Source organism: Chiloscyllium plagiosum, unplaced genomic scaffold, assembly GCF_037043375.1.
Source record: "Chiloscyllium plagiosum isolate Xiang-an unplaced genomic scaffold, Cpla_swu_hap1 HiC_scaffold_29, whole genome shotgun sequence".
Taxonomy (NCBI): domain Eukaryota; kingdom Metazoa; phylum Chordata; class Chondrichthyes; order Orectolobiformes; family Hemiscylliidae; genus Chiloscyllium; species Chiloscyllium plagiosum.
In genome coordinates, this window is record NW_028270167.1 from 26628514 (window position 1) to 26655780 (window position 27267).

A 27267-nucleotide genomic window follows, 5' to 3' on the forward strand; every position below is an offset into this window, starting at 1 on the left:
CAATGACCTTTTGAAGATGGCACTGGGGCTAAAGAATCTGGTATATCCCAGTAGTGGCAAGGTAAGGTGAATGGGAGAATTGAGGTAGGATCCAATAACAGGGCATGGTAAGTAATGTATGAGGTGAGTTTGGGATAATAGTGTGAAAAGATTCACTAGGCCTTGCAAAGAGAATCCTTGTATGGAACTCAACAAAATGTGATTTTGCCAAAATATGATAAGATTGAGCCCTAAGATTCTCTTAAGGTTCAGTGGAAAGTGTCAGTGCTCTTGACTGTAGCAAATGCTTTTGTGAATGTGTTCAGTGACTGACACCCTGGTAACCATAAAGCAACAAAAACCTCTCATGATGAATGAAGGCAGATTTCATTCTGGAATGTCTCTTCTCCAGTATTCCCATCGGCTGGAATAATAACACACTGCATTAACTTAAGACACTAAGAAACAAAGCCAGCAAATGCAACAGCAACTCACAAACCCCAAAGTAAGTTAGCTTCTGCTGAAGCAAAAGCAAATCCACCCCTTCACAAACATAACCAACACTGTGAAGACAAGGCATATACCATCTTTTACACATTTCTAATGCAAAAACATCTTTTTGTTCACAAGTTGAATATCTTTTAAACATTTTATTCTTTTTAACATTATTTCAAGGATAATTTAATTTGCAAAATAAGTAATACACATCTATTCATTTGACACATCAATTCATCAACTTACTCTGAAGTTAAGTAGGTCATTAGATGATGCAGCTCAACATTAACAGTAGAAAAATTAAAAACTTTATACACAGAATTGCTCTTACATGACATGTTAGAATTCAACACTTGGATATAATCACAAAAATATGTGCACTGATAAACTAGTAACAGAAAATGTGCACAATAATATACATTATAAGAAGTCCTACATAACAACACAGTTTCAGTGGGGTCATAGAGTTAGAGCTGTACAGCATGGAAACAGACCCTTCAGTCCAACTCATCCATGCCATCCAGATATTCTTAATTAATCTAGTCCCATTTGCCAGCATTTGGCTCATATCCCTCTAAACCCTTCCTATTCATATACCCATCCAGATGCCTTAAAATGATGTTATTGTACCAGCCTCCACCACTTTCTCTGGCAGCTCATTCCATACATACATCACCCTCTGCATGAAAAAGTTGCCCCTTAGGTCCCTTTTAAGTCTTTTCCTTCTCACCTGAAACCTATACCCTCTAGTTTTGGAGTTAAGTTAAAATACCAGACCCTCTGGTATAAGGTATTGACAACTGATCGAATGAGAGTAACGAACAAGACATCTCAGTTTTTTCACTCAGACCAACTAATCTTTGATTAGCTGATGCTACCTATTTCTTCGTATTTATTTCCAGCTATAATGTAGTGTTTATAAATAACATCAAAACCACCAATCTTAAAACTATACATCACTGAACAGATGTGAGTGATGAAACAATTAGACTGTAGAAGAGTGATCCAGAAACCATTTATGAAACTCATATTCCTCAACACTTCAAATATCATAGTTCAACCGTAACTTGTAACATAACACCATTAACTGTTTCCATCCAAGAATACGTAGCAGCTATACTGGGACGAACAGCAACAATGCTTCAATGTTATCCTCTTCCAAATAAGAGTAGTAGCATTTAAGGCATTAATTTTGTTATTCTCTCCACAGATGCTGCCAGACCTGCCTGCTTTTGCCCACACTTTGTCTTCCTTTCAGATCTCCAGCATGCACCGGATGTTACACTTGCTTCACTATTAGAATTGGATCTGCTGACTGTAACCATTGACTGCTGGTGAATGTGAATGCCAGCAACATTTTTTAAAAGTCATTTTTAAAATGGGCACCACTAGATGACCAGCATTTATTGCCTGTCCCTAGTTGCTCTTGAAGAGGTGGTGGTGAGCTGCCTTCTTGAACCACTGCAATCTACCTGCTCACCACCACCTTCTCAAGGGCAACTAGGGAGGGGCAATAAATGCTCACCAGCCAACAACACCCACATTCTACAAATGAATGAAAAAATGCACCAACTAAGCAACTAACATTTAATCAGACAAGAAATTTGGTAAATAAAACTTTTTTTGAGTTCTTATCTGCACCATCCATTGCTACAATAAGCTGCAGACAGATTGAGAATTGGCTCCCATCTTTTAAAACTTTTGGTTGATCACAGAAACGTTTTTTTTAAGCTTGTAGTTTCTCACTCTTCAATTAAATGCTCAGCTAACCAGATCAAAGTAGAGGAGCCAACTGCAAGATTGGCTTGAGAGAAATAATCAAGTAGAACATCAATCATACACACAAATATAGGTGCCAAGTTTACAAAAGAGAATCTAATATCATAGGAAGATTAAGAATATGCAGTTTAAAACACATTTAGAATCTTGGAGTTGTTATATTTAAACCCGACACTGGGTTGTTTCGTTGATGTATCCTCAGCAATGGTGAAATTTGTAGAATCCTCGGATTCTCAGTATAGGAAATTTCTTCAACTTGTTTTAACACTATTGCTGACCTTTGAAATGATGAAAAAAGGAACAGGCAGAATCTTCAAGACCTTGCTGTAATCAAATTACTTTCTTTCTACTTGCTGCTCTGCTATGACTTCCCATTCGGGCTTCAATGCCATTCTAAGCTGGATAATTTCAGGAATATGCGTAACTTCTCAAACAAATATAGTAACAACAATAGATGCGAGTTTCTTGATGCCTGATGCAGTTGATTGATTTCAATGACTTTAGAAAGAACAGTAATTTCAGTTGAAATTATTTTCCCATTGTAGACTAATGGAGAAAGTGAATTCACATGATGTGTAGGGTGTTCTAGTTAGGTAGATAAAGAACTGGTTGAGCAACAGGAGACAGACAGTAGTAGTTGAAAGGAGTTTCTCGAAATGGAGAAAGGTGACCAGTGGTGTTCCACAGGGGTCAGTATTGGGGCCACTGTTGTTTATAATATACATAAATGATCTAGAAGAGGACACTGTTGGTATGATCAGCAAGTTTGCAGATGACACGAAGTTTGGTGGTGTAGCAGAAAGCATAAAGGACTGTCAGAGAATACAGGAGGATATAGATAGACTAGAGAGTTGGCAGAAAAGTAGCAGATGGCTTTCAATCCAGATAAATGTGAGGTGATGCATTTAGGCAAGTCTAATTGTAGAGCAAATTATACAATGAATGGGAGAAACTTGGGAAAAGTTGATGGGCAGAGAGATCTGGGAGTGCAGGTCCATTGTACCCCGAAGGTTGCTGCACAGGTGAATAGAGTGGTCAAGAAAGCATATAGTATGCTTGCCTTCATTGGACGGGGTATTGAGTATAAGAGCTGGCAAGTCATGCTAAAATTGTACAAGACATTGGTTCGGCGGCATTTAGAATACTGTGTACAGTTCTGGTCGCCACATTACCAAAAGGATGTGGACGCTTTGAGAGGGTGCAGAGAAGGTTTATGAGGATGTTGACTGGTATGGAAGGTGCTAGCTATGAAGAGAGGTTGAATAGGTTAGGTTTATTTTCACTAGACAAAATCATGAAAGGTATAGACAGGGTGGATAGAGATAAGTTTTTTCCTAGGGTGAAGAATTCAATAACGAGAGGTCATGCTTTCAAGGTGAGAGGTGGAACGTTTAAGGGGGATAACGCAGTAAGTACTTCACACAGAGGGTGGTGGGCGTTTGGAACGCGTTGCCAGCAGAGGTGGTAGAGGCAGGCACAGTAGATTAATTTAAGATGTGTCTGGACAGATGCATGAGTAGGTGGGGAGCAGAGGGATACAAATGCTTAGGAATTGACCGACAGGTTTAGACAGTACATTTGGATCGGCTCAGGCTTAGAGGGCCAAAGGGCCTGTTCCTGGACTGTAAAGTTTCTTTGTTCTTTGTTAAATTATTCCATATTGGTTTCATGAATCTGTCTCAATTTGTGGTCAGAATGACTGTCACAGCCATTTTACATCCAGGTTTTGTCCTTGTTAAAAGCATCACAGTCTCTGAAAATCTCAGGTACTAAAATCACTTGAAGTTGAAAACTGATAGTTCTTATTTCACTGCTATTGAGACAGTATTAAATAAACAGTAAAAACTATTAGCTTTCTCATTGCTCCCTCCAATTGACTTCACTCACTTTCACCAGATCTCTCGGCTTATTTTGGGATTTAAATCAGATTCAGGTCTCTGTCAACATGAATATTTTTGTACTGATAGATTCTCCAATTCTGAAATCTGGTCACTGTTTATAGAAGATGGTGCCTGTCTCCTTCAAATCGGACTACTAATAATCATTTGGTAGTACAGAACCTGAATATTGTTGTAAAATGACATACATTATCAAAGTCTTTCACCTTGTAGTTGTCAGGACAGAAATACCAATGCAAAGGGGACATTTCTATACTGTTGGGAACAGCATGCTGATTGGTTGGCAAGTGGATTCTGAATAGGAGGGGTGCGACTATGGAAAACACACCAGTTAGATAATGACTGATAGCAACCTGCCAAGAATTTATTAAATTAAAACCAGGCAGATTCGTTCAGATAGTTCAAGGCATGGTCCTACAGAAGGAACCAGAGAATAACTGTCCCCTGTTCTGTTGAGTTGAAACGATGTGTCGATATGCTCTTTCTGTCTGCAAACACTAGGGGCTTGTGTACTAACATATTAGCTTCAAGTATGCAGAAGTGCATCTTACTACAAGCCTGACTGACACTCTTAAATTCATCATCTGTGTAATTCCTAGCACATTCATGATTATACAGTAAATGTAGTTCACTCATGTATCACATCTAATGTTAAACACCATGTTTCATGATTTGCAAGCACAGCCTGGTTGGTTACAATCAGCAACTTGTCTGTTGCTGATAGTACAACTGGAGTGTTCTTTGATAGATTTTTGCCAGACTTAATGATGTACAGACAGGTATCACACCAGCACTGCAATCCTTACACTACTGTATGAATGCCAGTCCACATACAAAGAAAAATACAATTATATAATGCTTTTCAAAACTGCAGGTTATCCACACTTAATGGCTTGTTATTTTTGTAATGCAGAAACAAAATGACAGATCATCATCTCAAGGCACTTCATCTGAATAATCAGATAAAAATTCGTACAGGTCGTTCTGCAATAGCGGGTGTTTTGTTAATGCAAATTCACTGTCACGCGATTGGTGAATTGGGGACACAGTTTCTAAAGCATGAACTTTTAAAATGTGTGTTGGTTGAAATGTGACTACATCGCCAACACTTTAAGAGTGATTTTTCTATAATGTGGGGGTTGCACAAGAACGCAACCATCATGTTATGGAAGAACTACCTGTATGTAAAAAAGATGAGAGAAATTGCTAGTCATGTTATTGAAGTTGAATAAATGCACAGAACCATCATGTATCAATTCACAGTTTTGAGGGAATATACAACAAAACATTAGGTTAAATAGATGGGATAATGAATAATGGCAAATAAAGTCCATTATATGCACTAATGTTTTTGCACAGGGCATCGAAACAAGGCAGTAGATAGCAGAAATTATGTTGTTGTCTATGACTTGTCCTTTTTATTTCCTTATGTTGACCCCGATCATAAGTTGAAACAATTTCTTGGTCGATTATACATTTTCAAAAGTCAAACTCTTATTGTCCTAAAACTGAAAATTGTAAAATAACACAGCAGGCGGAAGTAGCCAAAATATCAAATCTGAAATAAAGAGAATAACAATTAAAATTGCACGTTATTGTTACATGTAAACAAAATTAGCAATTGCAAATAGAAATGATGATTAACATAATAAATCCTTACTAGCCTAAACTAGAAAGTCAGATTTTCTCTCACACAGATTTATCAACAGGTAATGTGGCCTCTCAGTAAGCTAATGATGCACATTGGAAAAGGTTAAAATTCAATGAAAGCCGTGAATGAATATGTTAATTTATCGACTGTACAACACACTTGTCAAGTTTGAGGTAAGTTACTACACTGTTGTTAGATTTAAAGATTAATTTCAAATCAAAGGTTTTGTATATTTCGCTGTGCAAAGGTGAGATACACACATACACATATACACAGAGATTCTTGGTTGGTAAAATGTGGAGCTAGAAAAGCACAGCAGTTCAGACATCATCAAAGGAGCAGGAAAGTGGACATTTCAGGGCAGGACCCTTCATCAGAACTGGGGAGGGGGAAGGGAGCTCAGAACCATATAGAGGGAAGGGAGTAGGGCTGGGGGAAAGGTAGATGGGATGGTGATAGGTGGATGCAGGTTATTGTGTTTGGTCAGTAGGAAGGATGGAGCGGATAGGTGAGAATGACGATGGACAGGTTAGGTCAAGTCAAGGAAACAGGCAAGAGATGGAGGGCTGGATGTGGGATGAGGTTGGGGGTGGGAAGATTTTGAAACTGGTGGAATATATGGTGTTGTTCCTCCAGTTTGCGTATGGCCTCATTTGACAGTGGAGGAGGCCCAGGATTGACATGTTGCCAAGGGAGAGGGAGGGGAAGTTGAAATGGTTGGCAAGTGGAAGGTGGCATTGATTGGAGCATACAAAGCACAGATGCTCTGCAAACCAGTCCCCGAGTATGCATTTTGTCTCCCCAGTGTAGAGGAGACCATATCAGGAGCAGTGGGTGCAACAGACCAGTTGCAAAGAGGTGCAAGTGAATCCCCGTCAGATCTGAAATGATTGTTTGGAGCCTTGATGGAGATAAGAGGGGAGGTGTAGGGGCAAGTGTTGCACTTTGTGCAGTTGCAGGGAAAGGTGGCAGGTGTGGAGGAGAGGTTGGTGTGCAGTGTGGAACTAATGAGGCTGTCGCCAAGTGAACAATCCCGATGGAAGGCAGATAGGGGTGGGGAAGAAAATATCTGTTTGGTGGTGGGGTCTGCCTGCAGATGGCAAAAATGGCGAAGGATGATGCGTTGGATTTAGAGGCTGGTGGGGCACTATGTGAGGATTAGAGGGATTCTATCCTTGTTGTGGTTGGGGGGAGGGAGTTTGAGGTCAGAGGTATGGGAATGGAGGAGATATGGTTGAGGGCATTATTGATCCTGGGAGAGGAAAAAATACAGTCCTTGAAGTAGGAAGACGTCTGGGATGTCCTAGAGTAGAATCCCTCATCCTGGGAGCAGATACAGCAGTAGCAGACTGAATTGAGAGTATCAGATCTCACTTTTGCAGGACGGCAGGTGAGAGGAGGTGTAGTTGAGGTAGCTGTGGGAGCCAATGGGTTTGAAATGGATGTCGGTGCTAAGTCAGTTTCTGGTGATGCAGACTGAGAGGAAGGGGACGGAGGTATCAGATATGGTCCAGGTGAATTTGAGGTCAGGGTGGAAGGTATGGGTGAAGTTGATCAACTGTTCGAGCTCCTTGTAGGAGTACAAGACAGTGCCGATACAGTTATCAATGTTGCGGAAGAAAAGGTGGAGGATGGTCTTCGTATAGCTGCAGAAGAGGGACTGTTCCATGTATCCTACATAAAGGCAGGTATAGCTTGGAGCCATGCAGCTACTCCTTTGGTTTATAGCAAGTGGAAGGAGTCAAAGGAATAATTGTTGAGGGTGAGGACCAGTTCTGCCAGGTGAATAAGAGTGTCAGTAGATGAGCACTGGTTGGGCCAACGGGAGTAGAAGAAATGGAGAACTTTTAAACTCTCAGTATGGGGGCTAAGGTGTAGAGAGACTGAATGTCCATGTGAAGATGAGGTGTTGGAAGGTGGGGAATTGAAAGTCTTGGAGAAGACCAATGGTGTGGGTTGTGACCTGAATGTAGGTGGGGAGTTCCTGGGACAAAGGGGAGAGAATGGAGTCACGATATAAGAGATGAGTTCAATGGGGTAGGAGCAGACAAAAACAACGAGTCAACCGGGCTAGTCGGGTTAATGGATTTTGGCCACATAGAATCTATCTGACTATAATAGATTCAATGATATTCCTTTGTACTATACAGTCAAATTCTATAGTAATTCAATAAAGCAAAAACCTATGTCAAGCCTACACTTGAAATTGGATCTACAATTTGATTAGGATGAATACTTCTGATTTGAGTAATTGGCATATTATTTTTGCAAACATTAAGCACTGATTACTCAATTGGCATTCCACATGTTACAATTTCAGAGCCTTCAACTGTAAATTAACATGGACCACATCAGTTACTCACACACACAAATGAAAAAAAAACAGAAAAAAGGGACAAAAGTAAAATACTGAGGCTGTTGGAAATCTGAATTCCTCAGCAGACAGACAACAAAGCAGAGAGAAAAACAAAGTTATCATTTCCATTCAATAACTATTTGGCAGAATGATTCAGATGAAGGGTTTGACCTGAATTACTAACTCTCTTTCTTGGTCCACATATACTGTTTGACCAGATACAGCTTTCATGAGATCATGAGGGTAATGTTTGGGAATCATGAGAAACTTTTGATCTGTCCAAAATTTAGCACCCCCGTTTAAGTAATCCAAACATTCCACCTTTTCTTCTAGCTCTTTAGGACCAGTTTTTGCTTAAATATTTGTATGCTAGTGTTGTGGCTTCAAACTGAATAGCTACTGAGTGACTCAATTGCACGTATTTCCTGTTTAAAAGAAAGTCCATCCAGGTTGACATTCTCACCTGCTTTGAAAAGTGTTCCACTGGAGAAAGATCTTGTCTGGCGTCCTTCTGTGATAAAGAGGATTTTGAGACAGGATTAAATTTAGTAATTTTATTTCAGTTGGTAAAGTAGCAGTTCAGGTTTCGTAAGGGAACCTTTAAAATAAAGCACAGTACCAATTCTGTACCAAAAAACACAGATGTATTAATTTTGAAAAAAAAACATGTTAACACTCATCTACATAGCCCAAACTAAATTGTTCCAAAGTGTATTCCATTTAATTCATGTAGTAAACAATATAGATTGTGAATACATTCACAAAAAAAAAGTCCTTTACAAACTAGGGGAAATAAAGCAACTCTGGAGAGAATTCTGAATGTAAATCCAATTTTGCAACCCCCAGCCAGTTGTTGTGAATCTTTAAGCCAGAGGCAGATTCGCCTTGAGATTTTACTGATGGACTCAGCACATAACATCCAAATAACCATTTTATCTGAAGCCTGCACCAGCTAACAGCTTAAAACAATACTCTAGCTTTTAATGAGGCAAGGACTGCTAACTTTAGCATATGTGCTCTGCAATATAATTTAAATTAGAGCAAGTGATTGCTGGAACCTAATTTGCACTGAATGGTAACTCATGTTGTAAACTCTAATCTTTTGCTTGCTTTCACCAATGATGTTGAATGAAAGGGGGCTGTGCAGAAACACTGGCCCTGCATGCATTTTTACAAAATGTATATTGATTAATTCTCTTCCTTTCTCAATAAACTGAAATGCAGACACCACACATTGGTCTCCTCTCGTTGTTGACTGACTGGCAGAATGTAGAAAGACACTCGTACATCAGTATTTAAGTCTTTTTGCATAGTGCACAAAGATTCACGTTAAATCTGTAGACATTCAAGGGAAGATTCTTGATCTTTACTCTGTGGATGAACCATGTTCATGTCAGGCGTGCAATCTCAAGCAACCATTGCACGTTGATAATCGTAGCACTACGGATAGTGTGCATCACATAAGTTCCTTTGGATAGTTAGTGCCAGTAATTCCTCTCAGCTAATCTCTAAATGTTAATCTGCTTTGGCAGTCAAATTGCAGCAATAAAAACAAAACATGTGAAACTAGACAATGTTGTGTGATTTAATAATAAGCATTTGGCTTTTTTTTTCATTCAAACTTTTGTTCTGAAACTAACACTGCACACACACATTGCAATAACTTAAACAAAAGGATGACAAAGCTGTTTAAGTTTTCATAAGCTTCTAACGTGCAAATATTTCTTCCAATTTGATAAAATAAAGCCAATTAAACCACTTTGCTGCAAACTGAAAATGTCCTGGTAAAGATTTATTGTCTGGGACTTAACTTGTCAATATAATCAGGTCTTGCAATTCAGCCTTGTAGTTTTAGGAATGCTTCCTTTCATTTATTTAAGTAAAGCCAATGATCATCAGTTGCAACTAAAATACTGGAGAACTCAGCAGTGCAATTAGTTTTATTTTTAAGCACAATCTCATTCGAGTAAATCAACACAAATTATAGCGTACTATATTTTCTGTTCACAATGTGGTCTCCAGATTTCTGGGACACCATAGAACATAGAAAAATACAGCGCAGTACAGGCCCTTTGGCCCTCGATGTTGCGCCGATCCAAGCCCACCTAACCTACACTAGCCCACTATCCTCCATATGCCTATCCAATGCCAGTTTAAATGTCCATAAAGAGGGAGAGTCCACCACTGCTACTGACAGGGCATTCCATGAACTCACGACTCGCTGAGTAAAGAATCTACCCCTAACATCTGTCCTATACCTACCACCCCTTAATTTAAAGCTATGCCCCCTCGTAATAGCTGACTCCAAATGCAGACTGGGATCTTTGTAGCAGAATATCTGTATTCATTACCAGTATCATATCAATGTATAAGCCTATTCGTAAAAGAGAGCAACAGTACTATTTTATGGTTCTCTCTTTAAGAAACAGCTTGTTTTGAAACTTCTGATTGAACCCAAATTACTCTTGGTATGTTTACTTGGGGCTAACTATTTTTTTTTATTCTTTTGGTTCGGATTGAGGAAAGAAAGAAATCTCAAAAATCAGAAAAATTATAATTGAACATGTATCAACATTGTTTAACTTTTATTGAGGAGAAAGTGAGGTCTGCAGACGCTGGAGATCAAAGCTGAAACTTTATTGCTGGAACAGCACAGCAGGTCAGGCAGCATCCAGGGAACAGGAGATTCGACGTTTCGGGCATAAGTCCTTCTTCAGGTGCAGGAGTAGGCCATTCTGCCCTTCGAGCCTGCACCACCATTCAATATGATCATGGCTGATCATCCTTAATCAGTATCCTGTTTCTACCTTATCTCCATAACCCTTGATTCCACAATCAATGATAGGGAGGGTTTAGAAGTATATAGGCCAGATGCTGGCAAATGGCACTAGATTATTTTAGGACATCCGGTTGGCATAGATGAGTAAGACTGAAGGTCTGTTTCCATGCTGTACATCTCTATGACTCTAACTGAGAATTCTCTTCACAAGAAATCTGCAGATCTGAATTATATGCAGTTGAAATTTTCATGACTGTAATGTCTGGGATATTGTGCAATGGATGGCAAACGTATGACATTTTAATCAGTTATTTGAGGTTCCGATCCACCTCATAGTCAAGCACAGAATACGCTCATATGCTTTTTGTTTATAAATCACAAGCACTTTGTAATTATCAAATGGTACAACAAATGATGTATAGGATATAACAATACAAGACATAACTCTTCCGATCATGCAGCAAGTAAATGAAATCAGAGCACCCTGTGACAATTTCAAAACACAGCCCAGTGTTCTAAGAAGTTTATCAAAATTACAGTACTATTAGCCATTATAGTGCCACCAACTCCAGAAGAAATATTCAATAAAAAGAAAAGAAAATTTGCAAGGCATCTTAATTCTTTCAATCATACAATGTGTCACAGGTACAGCAACACAAGAAATCAAATGAACAGTACACAATAGGATATAATACCAGACTGCATCCCTTTTTAAAATGATTACAGAGCTGCCAATTTTCAGTCTCTCAAATCAAGTTTTTAAAGTATACAGTTGCTGGAAGAACATTCCCTAAAATACGTAACTTCCATATTGTCTATTATAATTCTCAGTAGCTTCTGATGAGCAAAAGCAAAAAAAAAGGAAGAATTACTATAAGTTGGAGGAAAACAGCAAAAGAACAATTATGGGATATTAACTGTACATGGAACGACATAGAAAATTGAAATGACTTGCACTTCAGCAAAGACATTTGAGAACAAACATGATTCAAGATTAAATAATGAACAAATAAAAGCAAACAAGAGAAGAGTGTATAATAATGTTATTCAACTTAGGCTGAGCGCAGAGACATAAATGCACCAAAATTTGTGCCAAGTATATGAAACAGGTTCTAAGATGCTGCAGGCATTTCTAGCTTATATTTCTCAGGATAATCTGTTGAATATTTATTTTGAAAATGGGATGGAGAGTCATAACTATAAATATGAGTGGTCAAATGTTGCATACGGCAGAATGGTTTCTAAAATCTGATGGTGCAGGTATTAAATATCACGGGAACAGTAAACAACAAATGCATATTTTGGGATCTAAATCAGCTTTTCTCACTCTTTCCTGGATATGGGAATCACTATAAAGTCCAGCATTTATTATCCATCACTGCTTGCTGTCAAAGCAAAACTGAACAGTGCAGTCACATTTAGGACAGACAGAAGGTCTGAACTGGGGATGTTTGCTGATGATTGCACCATGTTCAGCACTATTTGCGAACTCTGAGATACTACATGGCACAAGTCAGGAGTGTGATGGATTACTCATCAATTGACTGGATGGGCGCAGCTACAACAACACTCAAGAAGCACCACCTAAGAACAAAGCAGCTTGCTTGATTGATGCCACACCCACAAACATTCACGCCCTCCACCACTGACATTCAATGGTAGCAGTACAAACTACCCACTACAGAAATTCACCAAAGATCCTTAGACAGCACATTCCATGACTACTTTCATCTAGAAGGAAAAGGGCAGCAGATACATGGGAACAACACTACCTAGAATTTCCCCTCCAAGTCACTCACTATCCTGACTTGGAAATATATTGCTGTTCCTTCACTGTCATTGGGTCAAAATTCTGGAATTTCCTCCCTAATGGGTATTGTGGATCAACCTACAGCATATGGACTGCAGTGGTTCAAGAAGGCAGCTCACCACGACCTTCTCAAGGGCAAATTGCAACTTCTACTCCTTTGAGATTCTCCTGAAATCTCAATGAGTAAATGATGGTAAAACTAAACCCTGCAAAAATTAAAGTGATCGTGCTTTAAATAAAGTAGGAAGTATCTGGATTTGACCTAGGTCTATACAGAATTAGTTAACGGAGTTCAGGCAGTTATGAACATAGCCATTCAACCTATCGAGTTTATCTGATCATTCAATTATATCACAGCTGATCTTCTACCTCTCAGCAATTTTCCTACACCATCTACATATTCCTTAATGTCATTAATCTATAGAATCCTATTGATACATTCTTCAATGATTAAGCTTCCGAAGTTCATCAGATTAGAGAATTCCAAAGTTTTACCATCCACTGAACCAAAAGAATTTCTCCTCATTTCTGTCTTAAGTGGCCTATGCTTTATTCTGAGGGCATTTTCCTTGGTGCTGCAGTCACCAACCATGGGAAATATCATTAACCAACCTGTCACACCATGAAACCTTGTTACAAATTTCAATCAGGTCTCCTCACATTCTTTAAAACTTTTGAGGACACAGACCCATTTTCCACAGACTCTCCTCATAGGTATACCTGGATCACATGGATTGATCCTGGTTGAAAGGCAACATTTAGTGACAGTATTTGAAGTTGTCGAGTAAATTGTGCATACAGTCCACTGAGAATGATATTATTTGAAATTTGTCAAATCCTAAACCATTTAATTGAATCTTAGCTTGAATTGAGCTCCTAGATAAGCTAATGTCTCCTGAAATATTAAACCTTAAATTAAAATGCAAGTATATTTTAATGAAACTTACCAGGCTGTACCAAAAGTTCAATGTTGTTTTCAAATGACTTGTCTTTAGTGAATGCACAGCACGTGTATCTGCCGCTGTGTGAAAAATGTAACTCTGGGATAGTTAAGATCATTTCTCTATTTTCTATACGATGCTTGAAACCCTGACATTTCAGGTCATCCATCGTTATATAGCAAATAAAATTATTCTGATGTTTCCAGTACATAATAATATCCTTTTCTTCACTGCTGAATGGGTAGGCACACTTCAGTACTCCTGGTCTGCCTACTGTAGCATTCTGTTGTATAGGGTGACTACCTGTTTGAAAAGAAAATAAAGAACATATTCAATAATCAACAAATCAGAACTTCTTTCGAGTTTATTCCTTGTAGGCTATATACATTAGGAAATGCATCAGATACATTTTTTAATCACGTGAAGGTGTCAGTGTTAGACTGGACTGCACTGGACAAGGTCAGAAGTCAGATAACACCAGATTATAGTCCAACAGGTTGATTTGAAATCATAAGCTCTCGGAGCATTGCCCTTTCATCCGGTGAAATGACGAAGGGGAAATGCTCTGCAAACTGGTGATTTCAAATCAACCCGTTGGACTATAATCTGGTGTCATCTGAATTTTTTTAATGACATACTTGTACCAAACTAGAAAACTTGGTATGCCCAGATTGAGCATGAAGGACTCTGTTGCCTCTTGTTCAGCATGACTGTCCACACTCTCAACATTTAATTCTGTATCTTCCATAAAGAAAACAGCTCCAATTCTTGCTATGCCTTATCTCTGTTATTAGGAGCTACTAGCTCTAACATCATCACGACACTTACACATTTACACCACTATTATGAAGTATCATAAGCACAGTTCCCTAGATTTCTGGAAATGTTCAGGCATCTTGATTTCTCCCCAATGAATGTTACAGATATTTTTTTAAGCACCGTGTCCCTGATATATTGTAATATATCTCTGGAGCAGGTGGAATTTGAACTGGACTTTTTGGAAATCAGAAGTATGGACAATACCATTGCACAGCTTAAAAATGTGTTGCTGGAAAAGCGCAGCAGGTCAGGCAGCATCAAAGGAACAGGAGAATCGTCGTTTCGGGTATAAGCCCTTCTTCAGGAATCTCTGAAGGGCTTATGCCCGAAACATCGATTCTCCTGTTCCTTTGATGCTGCCTGACCTGCTGCGCTTTTCCAGCAATACATTTTTAAGCTCTGATCTCCAGCATCTGCAGTCCTCACTTTCTCCTAGTTGACAATACCATTGCACCACAATAGTCTTTCAGTGAACATTATAATCACTCTGGGGATCAGTTAGCTCAGTTGGTTTATCTGCAATGCAGAGAGATGCTCACAGCATCAAATCTAATGTTGGCCGAAGTTACTATGATCAGTCTCCTTCTCCACCTCTTACCAGAGATACAGTGAGCCTCAAATTAAACCTCTCGCAGTCATTTCTCTGAAGAGACAGCAGCCCAAAAGTAACTTTACTTTTAATATTTATTCTGTAAGGAACACATTGTGTGGAGCAAAATAGGAAAAGGGATACTGCTTTAAACTGAAGAAACTATGGAAGGAGATATTGTAGTTTTAAAACATGCTACAGGAACTCAATGTGAGTTGTATTTACACTGTTGCTTTGTTAAAGCAATGGGGGAGATGCTGAAGTACTCATCAGCACATGTGTACGTTCAGGGCAGTTTTGCCCAGAGACAGCCTCTTGATTGGATTTTCCACCAGGGCTAGTTGTGTGGGTTAGTAGGGTTAAGGAGAGTAATAACTCTCTGACTTACTTAGGGGCAGATGGCCAATCTGAGAAAATAATAGAGTGGCGGAAACTTCCAGACTCTTAAAAAGCCAATGTCATCTCTCTTTTTTGCAAGTTAGGAGCAAAGAAAATGAGGCCAGACTGACTGTAAACATAAAGGGGATCATTAAGATTTTATACAGCCATATAAATAATAAAATATTGGTAAGGGGTGAGGGGTAGGGTTATTTAAAGACAGTAAAGGGGACTCACATATGAAGTCAGAGGTATGGCTGAGGCAATAAATTAATACTTTGCATTTGTCTTAACAAAAGAGGAGGATGCTATCCAGGTCATGGTGACATTAGAAAGGTTCAGAATTAATAATGAAAATGTCTTGGATGGACTGTTGCTTCTTAAAGCTGACAAAGAATTGGGACTGGATGAGATTTGCGGATGACATGAAGATGAGTGGTAGGGCAAAGTGTGCAGAGGACTATGAAACTTTGCAAAGGGAAAATTATATTTTAGTTAGTGGGCAAAGGTCTGGCAGATGAAGCACAAGATTTATAAATGTTGTTATGAAGTTGAAGGCATGTACTGTACCTTTAAGAGAGAGTGCGTGCTGTTTTGAACTGAGAAATTACAAGCAGCTGTATATAAGACCAGATGGCAGTCTCAAAGTATACTGGAAATTTGAAAGTATGTAACACTTGGCTGTAAAGTGGATTCCTGAGTCTTGGCTCCTATTTTGACAACAATTCAAATTTAACCAACCAGTTTAAATTATGCCCCAGGATACTAAAATTTAATTGCGTTTGAATTTATTGGCTTGCCAACATTGACCAATGAGATGGTCTGATGTTGGGAGTATAAAAATGTGGACATTTTGAAAATTGGAGAGAGAGCAACTGCTATTGACAGAGACCCATGGAATTAGTAAACTCTATCAAAGGTCCCTTTTCACATGAGTAAAGTGTGTGGTGCTGGAAAAGCACAGCAGGTTAGGCAGCATCCAAGGAGCAGAAGAATTGACATTTCAGGCATAAGCCCTTAATCAGGAAAGTCCTCACTTTCTCTTACATTTTCATATGAAACATACTTGCAGTTTGAAGAATGAAGACGACCCAGAGAATTCAGCAGCTGAAAGAGTGAAGTCAGAGAAGATGACAGCGGCTGTGTGGTTTTGAAATTAAGTTGATGTAATTTAAGTAAGTGTCTTGAACAATAGAGTTGGAGGCAATTAATACACAATTAAGAGAAAGGGGGCCTTAAAATTGTGAATATTTGTTGTTTAATGTTCAGTTTTAGAGTTAAAAATAAATTGATATTATTTTCTTTAAATAGTGGAATTTGGGAGTTCTCTGTCACTCATATTTTAACAGATTACGAGGTGAGGTGAACTTTTCTGGGTGTTTGGTTTAATTAACAGAAGGGTTCACCACGTGTCATAACAGTTTCGGGGCTTGGGACAGGTTTACACAAATCCATTCTGTGATTTGGACAGACTTGAACATATTTAGGGTAGGAATGATCCCAGCAGATTTGAACACTTACCAATTAGTGTCTAAAATCTTTAAGTAAAACTAGGTGAAAAAAATTATTTAATTTCGGTTACTTGTGGTTGTTTAGATTAAAAGAGAGAGAAATAGGTCTTCTGGAGTTTGAAGATACTTCTCAAATTTGCCAAGAAAGTTTAGAAAGACAGAGGAAGGACATTTTTTAGAATTAGCAAATAGGTTAGAATTGGGTTTAACCAGAGACAAAAGGAAAGCTGAAATCGTAATGGAGTTGGTCAAGAGGTTGGTATCAGAGAAACAGACAAGTGCAGTAGAGTTAGAAAAACATATATTACAATTGAAGTAAATGGAGTTCAAAGATAAAGAAAGGGAGAGAAGAGCCATCTTAGAAGAGAGAAGAGAGAGAGAGGAAAAAGAAAGGGAGAGAAGATTTTTAGCTGAGCAAGAAGAAAGAATTTGAACTTCAGAAGTTGCAAATTAATAAGGAGAGTCAAATTAACAGGATGGACATGATGAGAGAAGGCATTGTAAGAAAAGATGTGGTGAAAGAAGCTAAGCCAGTGGCATCAGTGAAATGGTGAAAGAAATCACAAGAAAAGTTGAGCTGCAGGAGAGTGCATAGCCTAGGCAGGAGCTGAGCCTTGAGTTAGTGCCTGACCTCTAGAAAGTCTTCACCTCTGTGAGTAAAGCTTACTCAGGAAGAACGGGGGAGAAGGGAAACAAGTTATAATTTTGAGAGATACGGAATCTAATCCATTTCTTACTGTTAGAGATTAATGTATTTGCACGCTTTCTGACATTTTACCCGAGAGAGTGTTAATTTGTGGAATAGATGGCCAGAAATTTAGCCTTCCTCTGTGTAAGATTATGGTGGAGAGCCAACTTAAGGCTGGGGAAGCAACAGGGGAGTGATTGACAGAGTGTCAGTTCCAGGAATACAGTTTGTTCTTGGGAATGAAAGTGGGAGTGACACACCTTGTTGTGGAGAAGCCAAAGAAAGATCAGGGAACTGAGGAGTTAAAAGAAGAAAATACCCTGAACTCTTCCCAGACAATGTGGTAATAGGATCCCACTATCATAAATCACAGTAAGAAGCAAAAACTAAAGAGAAAGATGAAGGAGTTGTGGTTCAGTTAGCGGACACCTTGTTTGAGGAGAAATGGGTGGAAGTGCACCAGATTGTGTTGCTGGGAGTATCCAGACAGGAAGTGTTATGGGTAGCACATGAACTATCTGTAGGAGGTCACCTAGGTGACAGGAAGACTCAGGTTAAGGTACAAAAGCACTTCTATTGGCCTGGACTGCATAAGGATATGGTTAAATTTTCCCATATGTGTCACATGGCGGCGCGGTAGCACAGTGGTTAGCACTGCTGCCTCACAGCGCCTGAGACCCGGGTTCAATTCCCGCCTCAGGCGACTGACTGAGTGGAGTTTACACATTCTCCCCGTGTCTGCGTGGGTTTCCTCCAGGTGCTCCGGTTTCCTCCCACAGTCCAAAGATGTGCAGGTCAGGTGAATTGGCCATGCTAAATTGCCCGTAGTGTTAGGTAAGGGGTAAATGTAGGAGTATGGGTTAGCGGTATGGGTTAGCGGTATGGGTGGATTGCGCTTCGGCTGGTCGGTGTGGACTTGTTGGGCCGAAGGGCCTGTTTCCACACTGTAAGTAATCTAATCTAATATGTGCAAAATGGCAGGTAAACCCTCCTTAAAACTAAAAGTGGGAACCAGTACTTGTTAACCATAATAGATGTGTCTACCAGATTTCCGGAGGCAATTCCATTGCAGACTATCAAGGCAAAATGGGTGGTAGAAGAGTTAGTAGCTTTCTTTTCACGGTATGGGCTACCCAGAGAGATTCAGTCAGACCAAGCATCTAGTCTCACTGCTAGGTTGTTTAAGGAAGTCATGGATAGCTTAAGCATACAGCACTTTCAACTAAGTGTGTACTATCCTGAATCCCAGGGAGCTTTAGAAAGGTGGCATCAGACCCTGAAGACCATGTTAAGACATTCTGTCAGGATTACCCAAATGATTGCGATAAAGCTATCCCACCTATACTGTTTGCCATTAGAGATGGCCCAAATAAATCAACTCAGTTTACTCCCTTTGAGTTAATATTCAGACATGAACTCAGAGGGCTTTTGAATAACTAAAGAAAAACTGACAGGACAGAAGTTTGAGACCTCACACTTGGATTATGTATCTGAGGTGAGGAAGAGATTAAATCAGGTAGGTGAGTCAGCTAAACAGCACTTGAAGAGGGCACAGCATAGAATGAAGCAGGTGGCAGATAAAAACCCTAAAATTCAGATGTTTTCCCATGGGGATGACACATTAGGATTGTTAAAAATGGTAGGAGATCCCTTCAAAGCCAGGTTTAGTGATCCCTATCAAATTGAGAAAAAGTTCAGTCAGGTGAAATATCTGGTAAAGATGCCAAACATAAAAAAGCTGTTTCAGGTATGTCATGTTAGTATGTTGAAACCTTATTATAATAGAGACAGGGAACTGGAAAAATGAGTGTTAGTTATTGCCCTGCAGAGTGAGGAATCAAATCCAGATGTTGTGGAGTTTGATGTACCTCAAAATATGTTAAATATGAGTAAGTCCTTAAGGAGTGGGATAGGTTAGCGAACTATCTGTCTCAGGAGCAATGAACTGAGTTGAAAGGTTTCAAATAAGGACATATGCATGAATAAGATGGGGTGTACTAATACTATTGTACATGCGGCGGAAGTAAGGAATGAATCCAGACTTGATTCATTCAAAGCCACACAGGTTCAGAAGAAAATGGATGTGATGCTCAATGAAGATATCATCGAACGTGTCAGAGTGAGTGGAGTCCACCAATTGTGTTAGCTCCCAAACCTGATAGTCCAATTTTGTGTGGACTATTGGAATGTCAACACTGTAACAAAATGGGACTCATACCCAATACCAAGATTGGAGGACTGTACAGAGAAAGGTGGACAAGCCACTTACATTACAAAGTTGGACTGACTGCATGGTTGTAGGCAGGTACATTTATCAGAGAAAGTGGAAGAAGTTCCTGCGTTTGTAACCACAAGAGGGCTATATCAATTCAAATTGTTGCCCTTTGGAATGAAGAACGCATCAGTCACATTCCAATGATTCATGAACAGAGTTGTGGCTGGATTAACAAATTGAATAGTTTATCTGGATGATGTAGTGATCTTTAGCAAGTCATGGAAAGATCACATGATACAGTTGGCAGAGCTCTTTGAACAATTACAAGAAGCAAAACGGATAATAAACTTAAAAAATCAGAACTTGCGAAGGCAGAAGTGACATTCTTGGGACACAACATCGGTCATGGAAGTTTGACCCTGCGGAACGCAAAGACGAAGGCCATCAAGGAATTTCCATGACCAATCTTGAAGAAAGAGGTGCGTTGATTTTTGGGACTAAGGGACTACCCGGAAGTTTATTCCAAACTTCAACAGTCTGGTGACATAGCTAACAGATTTATGAAAGAAGAACACAAATTTCACTGGACAGAGCAATGCCAGGAGGCATTTGAGAATTTAAAAGCAGTATTAACCATCGCACCAGTTTTATCTACATTAAACTTTTTGAAACCCTTCAAAGTTGCAATCAATGCTAGTGATATAGGAGTTGGAGCTGTACTGCTACAGGAAGATGATGATGGAATTGAACAGCCAATTGGCTGCTTTTCAAAGAAACTCAACATCCATCGGGAAAAAGAAATTCTACCACTGAAAAAGAATTATGGACTTTGACACTGGCCTTGCAACATTTTAACGTTTATGTGATGAACAATGTGTCGGAGACAGTGGTGTACACTGACCACAATCCTCTTATATTTTGGAAATATTTAAAGACAAAAATATGAGACTATTTTGTTGGAGTCTTATGTTATAGACTTTTAATTTACAAATTGTACATGTTGCAGATCATAAGAATGTGATAGCAGATTTAAAGGAAAAAGTATAGATAAGATTGCACAGATTCCAATGTTATATATGAATGCAGAAATTAATATGAAGTTAGATTAATGGCCTGTGTATTTTATTATAATGGAATTAAGAATTAGAAAAAAAAGAAGCCAACTTTTAATTAGGATGGTTCATTTTTTCTGGGGGAGGGAGGAGATGTAATGATGTTGAAGGCATGTACTTCACCTTTTAAGAGAGAAAGAATGCTGTTCTGAACTGAGAGATTACAAGCACCTGTGTATATGACTAGATGGCAATCTTGAGAGTGTACTGGAAATTTGAAAATATGTAACATTTGGCTGTTAAATGGATACCTGAGTTTTGTTTCCCATTTTGGACAATTCATATTGAACCAAACAGTTTAAATTATGCCCCAGGATACTAAAACCCAATCGTGTTTGAATTTATTGATTTTGTCAACATCAGATCAATGAGACAACCTAATATTTGGAATATAAAATTGAAGACATTTTGAAAATTGGAGAGAGAAACTGTCATTGAGAGAGACCCAAGAAATCAGGAAACACTCTCTAGGTAATTAAGAAGGCAAATGGAATTTTGTCCTTCATTGATAAAGGGATTGAGTTTAAAAACAGGGAGGCCATGTTGCAGCTGTATAGTGTGCTGGTGAGGCCACACCTGGAGTATTGCTTGTAGTTTTGGTCTCCTCACTTGAGAAAGAATGTACTGACACTAGAGCGGGTACAGAAGAGGTTCACTAGGTTGATTCTGGAGTTGAGGGGGTTTTCTTATGAGGAGAAACTGAGTAGACTGGGATTAGATTCATTGGAATTGAGAAGAATGAGGGAAGGATCTTATAGAAATATATAAAATTAAGAAGGGAATTGATAACATGGATGTAGGGAGGATGTTTCCACTGGCAGATGAAATGAGGACAAGAGAGCATAGCCTCAAAATTAGAGAGTCTGAACTGAAAAGTATCTTGCTCACTCAGTGAGTTTTGAATCTATGGAATTCTCTGCCCAGTAAAGTAATTGAGGCTTCTTCAGTAAATGCTTTTAAAGCTAAGATAAATACTTCTTAAACAATAAAGGAATTAAGGGTTATGGAGAAAAGGCAGGTAAGTGGAGCTGAGGCCACAAAAAGATCATCCATGACTGTACTGAATGGCTGAGCAGGCTCGAAGAGCCAGGTGGCCTACTCATGCTCCTAGTTCTTATGTTATGTTCTTATGTTCTAAGTAGTTGATGCCAAAACATTGAATATATTGAAGCAGCAGCCAGACATAGCACTTTGGGCAAATGGGATCAAAGGTTATGGGGAGAAAGCAGGATTACGCTATTGAGTTGGATGATCAGCCATGATAGTGATGAATGGCTCAAAGGGCTGAATGGCTTCCTTCTGCTCCTAGATTCTATGTTTCTATGACATACCTATGGTTGCAACTGGTTGATTTGCGAGTTTTTTTAATTAAATAGAGAAACCTGATCAGTGTGCTCTGTCAACTCAAGCTCAATCAACCAGGAAATTTGGAGATTTTATGCAATTTGATTCAATCTTTAACTGTTGTGATAATTCTTGGAGTCAGGGTGCTCAAATAGTTGCCAGAGCATCCATAGGTAGGGCATGTCTGATGCAAATGGTTCAGTTGGGTGCCATGATGATGCAAAGAGACAGGCAAGTATCTAATGACAACGTTGGAGGACAGGGACTGCATGTAGTCACCGCCCATTGCTTCACTTACTTCTCACATAATTTCCCAATATTGCTCAGCATAGCTGACATCGTCAGACCCCTCTAAGATCCATCCCTCTGTCTCTCAAAATATTCTCTAAAACTTGCTGGAAAACAACATTCATTGTTCTGAAGTACGCATTTAAAACCTCACTCAACTTGAGGATTCAATATATTTGACAAAATTTAGCTATTGTTTACAAATGCATTTTTTTCAAAAGAAGAAAAGCATTTTGTTTTCATCACACATAATCAAAATCTCATGCAGTACTAACAGTCGAGATATTAAACATCAGCAAATTATTCTGAATTTAATCACTAGCAGTAAACTTAGCAAATAATGATGAGCATTCTATGAAGATTATTGAAAATTATGACCAGATAAAAAGGAAAGATAAAACTAATACGAAAGAATGCTGGAGACAGTACAAATCTAAAATAAAAATACACATTGTATTCTCCAATCTAGCAGCCATGGGACCAAGCCTTTGTCAAACCATAGAATTTGCCAAAAGATGAAAATTCACATATACTCAATCCACAAAATCTTCAAAACTGAAGACCACATCTGTCTAATGGGTGAATGGTTTTGCAATTGGTCCCAAAAAAACACAGGGTTGAGAGTATCCAAACCAACAACAACTGGTGAAACTCTGCAGGTCTGGCAGCATCTGTGGACAGAAAGCAGAGTTAACATTTTGAGTCCAGTGACCCATTTTCAGAACTGAAGTTTCACACCTGCTGCAGGCCTGCTGAGTTTCTCCAGCAATTTATTTTTCTTAGCGACCTGAACTGGACAAAGTGTGATAAAATATAATATGAACAAAGTTAAACGTGGAGTTGCTGCCTGTCAGGGCAGAGAAAACTGGAAATGCACACACAGAGTGTCAGGTTTTGGAGGGCAGTTATGGGTTGACTCTATTGCTGTGAATCTGGCGTCACATGCGAGTCAGGCCAGGTAAAGGACAGCAGATTGGCCTTCAGTGATTTTGTTTTTTGTATGACAGTCAACAGCATTTACATGGTCATCATTAGGCCAGTTTTTAATTCCAGCATTTTGTAAAATTGATTGTAACCTACCATGATGTTTTTCAAACCATGTCACCAGGATATTAGCCAGGGGTTTCAGATGACTAGCATATTGACATTCCCTAGAAACCAATGTGATGTTTCAGCTGTTGAAATTCAGACCAATAACATTGAATTGATACTTTCTCCAAGTGTTGAGTACAGGAGGTCTTGCCTTACAAATATCCGACTTACAAACTTTTGTATTTACGAACGCGATCGCACAGAGAGGTGTAACTTTAAATATCCAATATACAAATATTTCCTGTGCTTACAAACAGCTGCTTCATATTGTCCTACATTGTATTAAATCAATACAAATCAATTCAGGAATGGAACCCGTTTGCAACCCAGCAGTTGCTTGTCAAAAGTTACCTATATCTGTACCCTAAGAATAACGACCGAGCAAGTGTAAGGTGTAATGCCATAGTGGCAGATCACATGGCACTGGGACGCGAGTCTACATGATACCAGAGTTTCCCCCTCTTCCCAGCCACATAATCATGTTCAATAAATCCTATTAATGATCACTCACCCGAATACAGACCCCCCCAGATCTTACTACACCAGCAAGGTTGTTTGCCAATTATTTCACCAATCTCTATATTATTGCTTTAAATAGAAAGCAAATTCTATCTCAATGAAACTGTGCTGCATGATTATTTTTCATAACGTTATAATAGCTGATTTGATCGAAGTGCTATGTTATTTTAAAGTGAGGTCACAACTGTGATAGCTCAATGAGATAGAGCAAACCGTGAAGTTTTATTCAATCCAACTTCTTTGTCACTGACTGAAATGCACTGCACCCACAACAGGTTCAGAAATGATTTTACAAGCCAAATGTTACCTGGAGAGGTCTTGCTATTTTACAATTGGAATCACATTCTTTGGGTATCTCAAGTTAAGCCATTGCTCCATTCAAAGGCAATTACTGTGGCTGATCAAGCAAAATAACATGCAAATAAAATATCACAAACAGAAAAGACTAAGTGATCCATCCTGGTCGTGCGGTTGAGGGATGACAAGTTGAAGGCTACCCTTTTTGACAAGTCAGCACCTTTCAGGTCTGCATTGACACATGGCCCTAGATTATGTACACAAATTCATGGATGGTAACACTCCAGTTAGGAAAGGTTCCTGATGAAGGGCTTTTGCCCGAAACGTCGATTTTACTGCTCCTCGGATGTTGCCTGACCTGCTGTGCTTTTCCAGCACCACTCTAATCTAGACTCCAGTGAGGAAAGGGCCTGACTCAAAAAATTCACAGTGACTGGCAATGCCATCCTCACCCTGCTTTGCTGTAAGTTAGTGACACAAAGTGACAGTGTTACCACCTGTGCCAATCTGACACCACAGCTGTGTTTGTGAAAAGTTGAATTTTTGAATTGGTTCCACATTTCACATCAAACCTTAAGCTGGAATTGTGGCACAAGTAAAGATTTAGCAAGAATTCAGGCTTTGAATTTTTTTTTTACAGGTATGGTAATATAAGTGGGTGTGCATTTTAGAAGGCAGGAAAATAAATTTCATCTGGAAACGCATGTAACGCATGTAACTCTGAAGTTAAAACAATTTTCCGAGTACGACACCTTAAAGTAGTAATTATTGACTCATCATGATACGTCATCAGCTCAATACTTACTCTCAGTATTTCCTTTCAGCCCGATTGTTGAGAAAATCACAATATGGATGATAGCAGCAACTGTAGCCATGGCTGCAGATTAAGTGGTAAAAGCTGTAAAGCAAGAGCACATTTTAATGGTAAACAAAGAGATTAATACATTCATTCTGTATTTCACTGTATCAGTGATGAAGGTGCAGTACTCACTGTCTATCTTACCGAAAAATGCCCAAGTCATTTTCCAAGAGTATTTTGGCTCCAAACTGGTGTCTTATTAAATATTGTGACTGTTAATAGGCCCTCTGTGCAGTCTGGGAACTGGATAAGGAATTGCAAGGCTCTTCAGTCAATCAGATTGAAGAGTGCTCACTGTGACAGGGAGGACTAGATTGCATTCCCTTCTTGTGCTGAGATCAGAGACAGGCCAGAGCTGAAAACAGTCACAACAACCTCCTTGCTGTTCCTGGCTCCATCCCACTGCTGATCTTTTTTGCGGCACATAGACAAACAGGCTCATAATCCATGCTCCAATTTTGCACAAGTAGAAATTACTGTAAAAGACTAAGTGAACCATTCTGGTATTGCTGGTTGAGGGATGAGGAGTTGAAGCCAGAATTTCTGACAAGGAAGTGGCTCTTTCAGGTTAATATTGATGCATCACCCTAGATTGTATACTCAAGTATTACTCCAGGGGGTAATATAAAGATGTTTACAGCAATTGGCAACTCTGTCCTCACTTTGTCTTACTGTAACTTTCTGATACAAAATGACAGCATATTCCCACCAATGTCAACTTGACACCAATACTGCTTCAATGAAAGGGTGAATTTTTCCACTGGTTCCTCATTTAACATTTGGCTAGAATTGTGACACAATAAAGACATAGCAAAAAATTCAGAGCTCCGAAAGGACAAGCGAAAAAACATAGTGGAATGCTTTAGTGCCTGAAGGGAGGCATTTGATGACAGCCAAGGGGGCTTACGCTTCTGGTGGGTGCAAAGGACTTTCTTATTTGCTTCAGTTTAAGGAGCTATAGACCACCCAACAAAAAGGTGCCTCCATCACTACCCTGACAGCTGAGTCAGTTTCTAAAATTAAATGATTTAAAAACTGAAGAGAAAGTACCTCCAACTTGAAGCACTCTAAGTTGTCTATCAAGGTACCTGCTGCTCTTTTTAAGCTGGAAAGCTTCTGATTGGCCCTCCATGTTCAAGAGCCCTTCTGTATAAGTGGACAGTAAACCTGCACTCTGACTATTAACTAACCATCCCAGGAGTTGAGTCCAGGATGCAAGATCAGTACCATCATCTATTTTCTATGCCTGGAGGGATACCCTCCAGAATTTCAAAACCAGTCAATATAAAGCAGGAAGTAGGAATATCAGACTGAAATCAGGCATAGAAGTGAAATAAAAATTTGAAAGGTCAGATGGAATTCAGAGAGAGAAATAAGAGGGAAACAGAAAATGTAAAATGAAGTTAAATGAAGAAATCAAACACGACACTTGCAAATTAAATTTTCATAGGGTATTTTCTAGTACCTATCACACCAATAAATTTCATTCACTCCTTTATATACCATTTCTAATTTTCTCTCGCTCTGGAATATACCCAACCACATTTTTGCAGGTCTTTCAGTGGAAAGTGAATTGGAGTCGATTTTTATGATCAGAATAATTATTTAAATTGTATAATTACATTACATTTGAGAATTCATTAGAATTGTACAACATTTTAAGATAACTCTGACCAGCTGCGTTTCATAGTTCACAGAAAACTTGCGAGCTAAAAGGGACAACATGATTTCTCAGTGGTCAGCACTGCTGCCTCTCGGCACCAGGGACCCAGATTCATTTCCATTCTTGGGTGATTGTTTCTGTGGAGATTACACATGCTTCCTGTGTCTGTGTGTGTTTCTATTGGGTGGCTCTGGTTTCCTCCCAC

At 39.1% G+C, this 27267-nt stretch overlaps 1 protein-coding gene across 6 annotated transcripts in view; it reads right to left on the reverse strand.

Moving 5' to 3' along the window:
- Nucleotides 1–614: 614 nt before the first annotated feature.
- The window catches only part of LOC148142276 (uncharacterized), an 80341-nt gene continuing 53688 nt past the window's right edge, over nt 615–27267 (reverse strand). For all 6 annotated transcript variants that reach the window (XM_087976449.1, XM_087976444.1, XM_087976448.1 and 3 more), the window contains 4 exons: nt 25346–25438; nt 13695–13991; nt 8622–8669; nt 615–5709 (listed from right to left, as the gene is read on the reverse strand). In XM_087976449.1, the coding sequence (XP_087832575.1) occupies nt 5654–5709; nt 8622–8669; nt 13695–13991; nt 25346–25415 (471 nt within the window). In that variant the 5' untranslated portion in view covers nt 25416–25438 and the 3' untranslated portion in view covers nt 615–5653. The remainder of the gene's footprint in view (nt 5710–8621; nt 8670–13694; nt 13992–25345; nt 25439–27267) is intronic.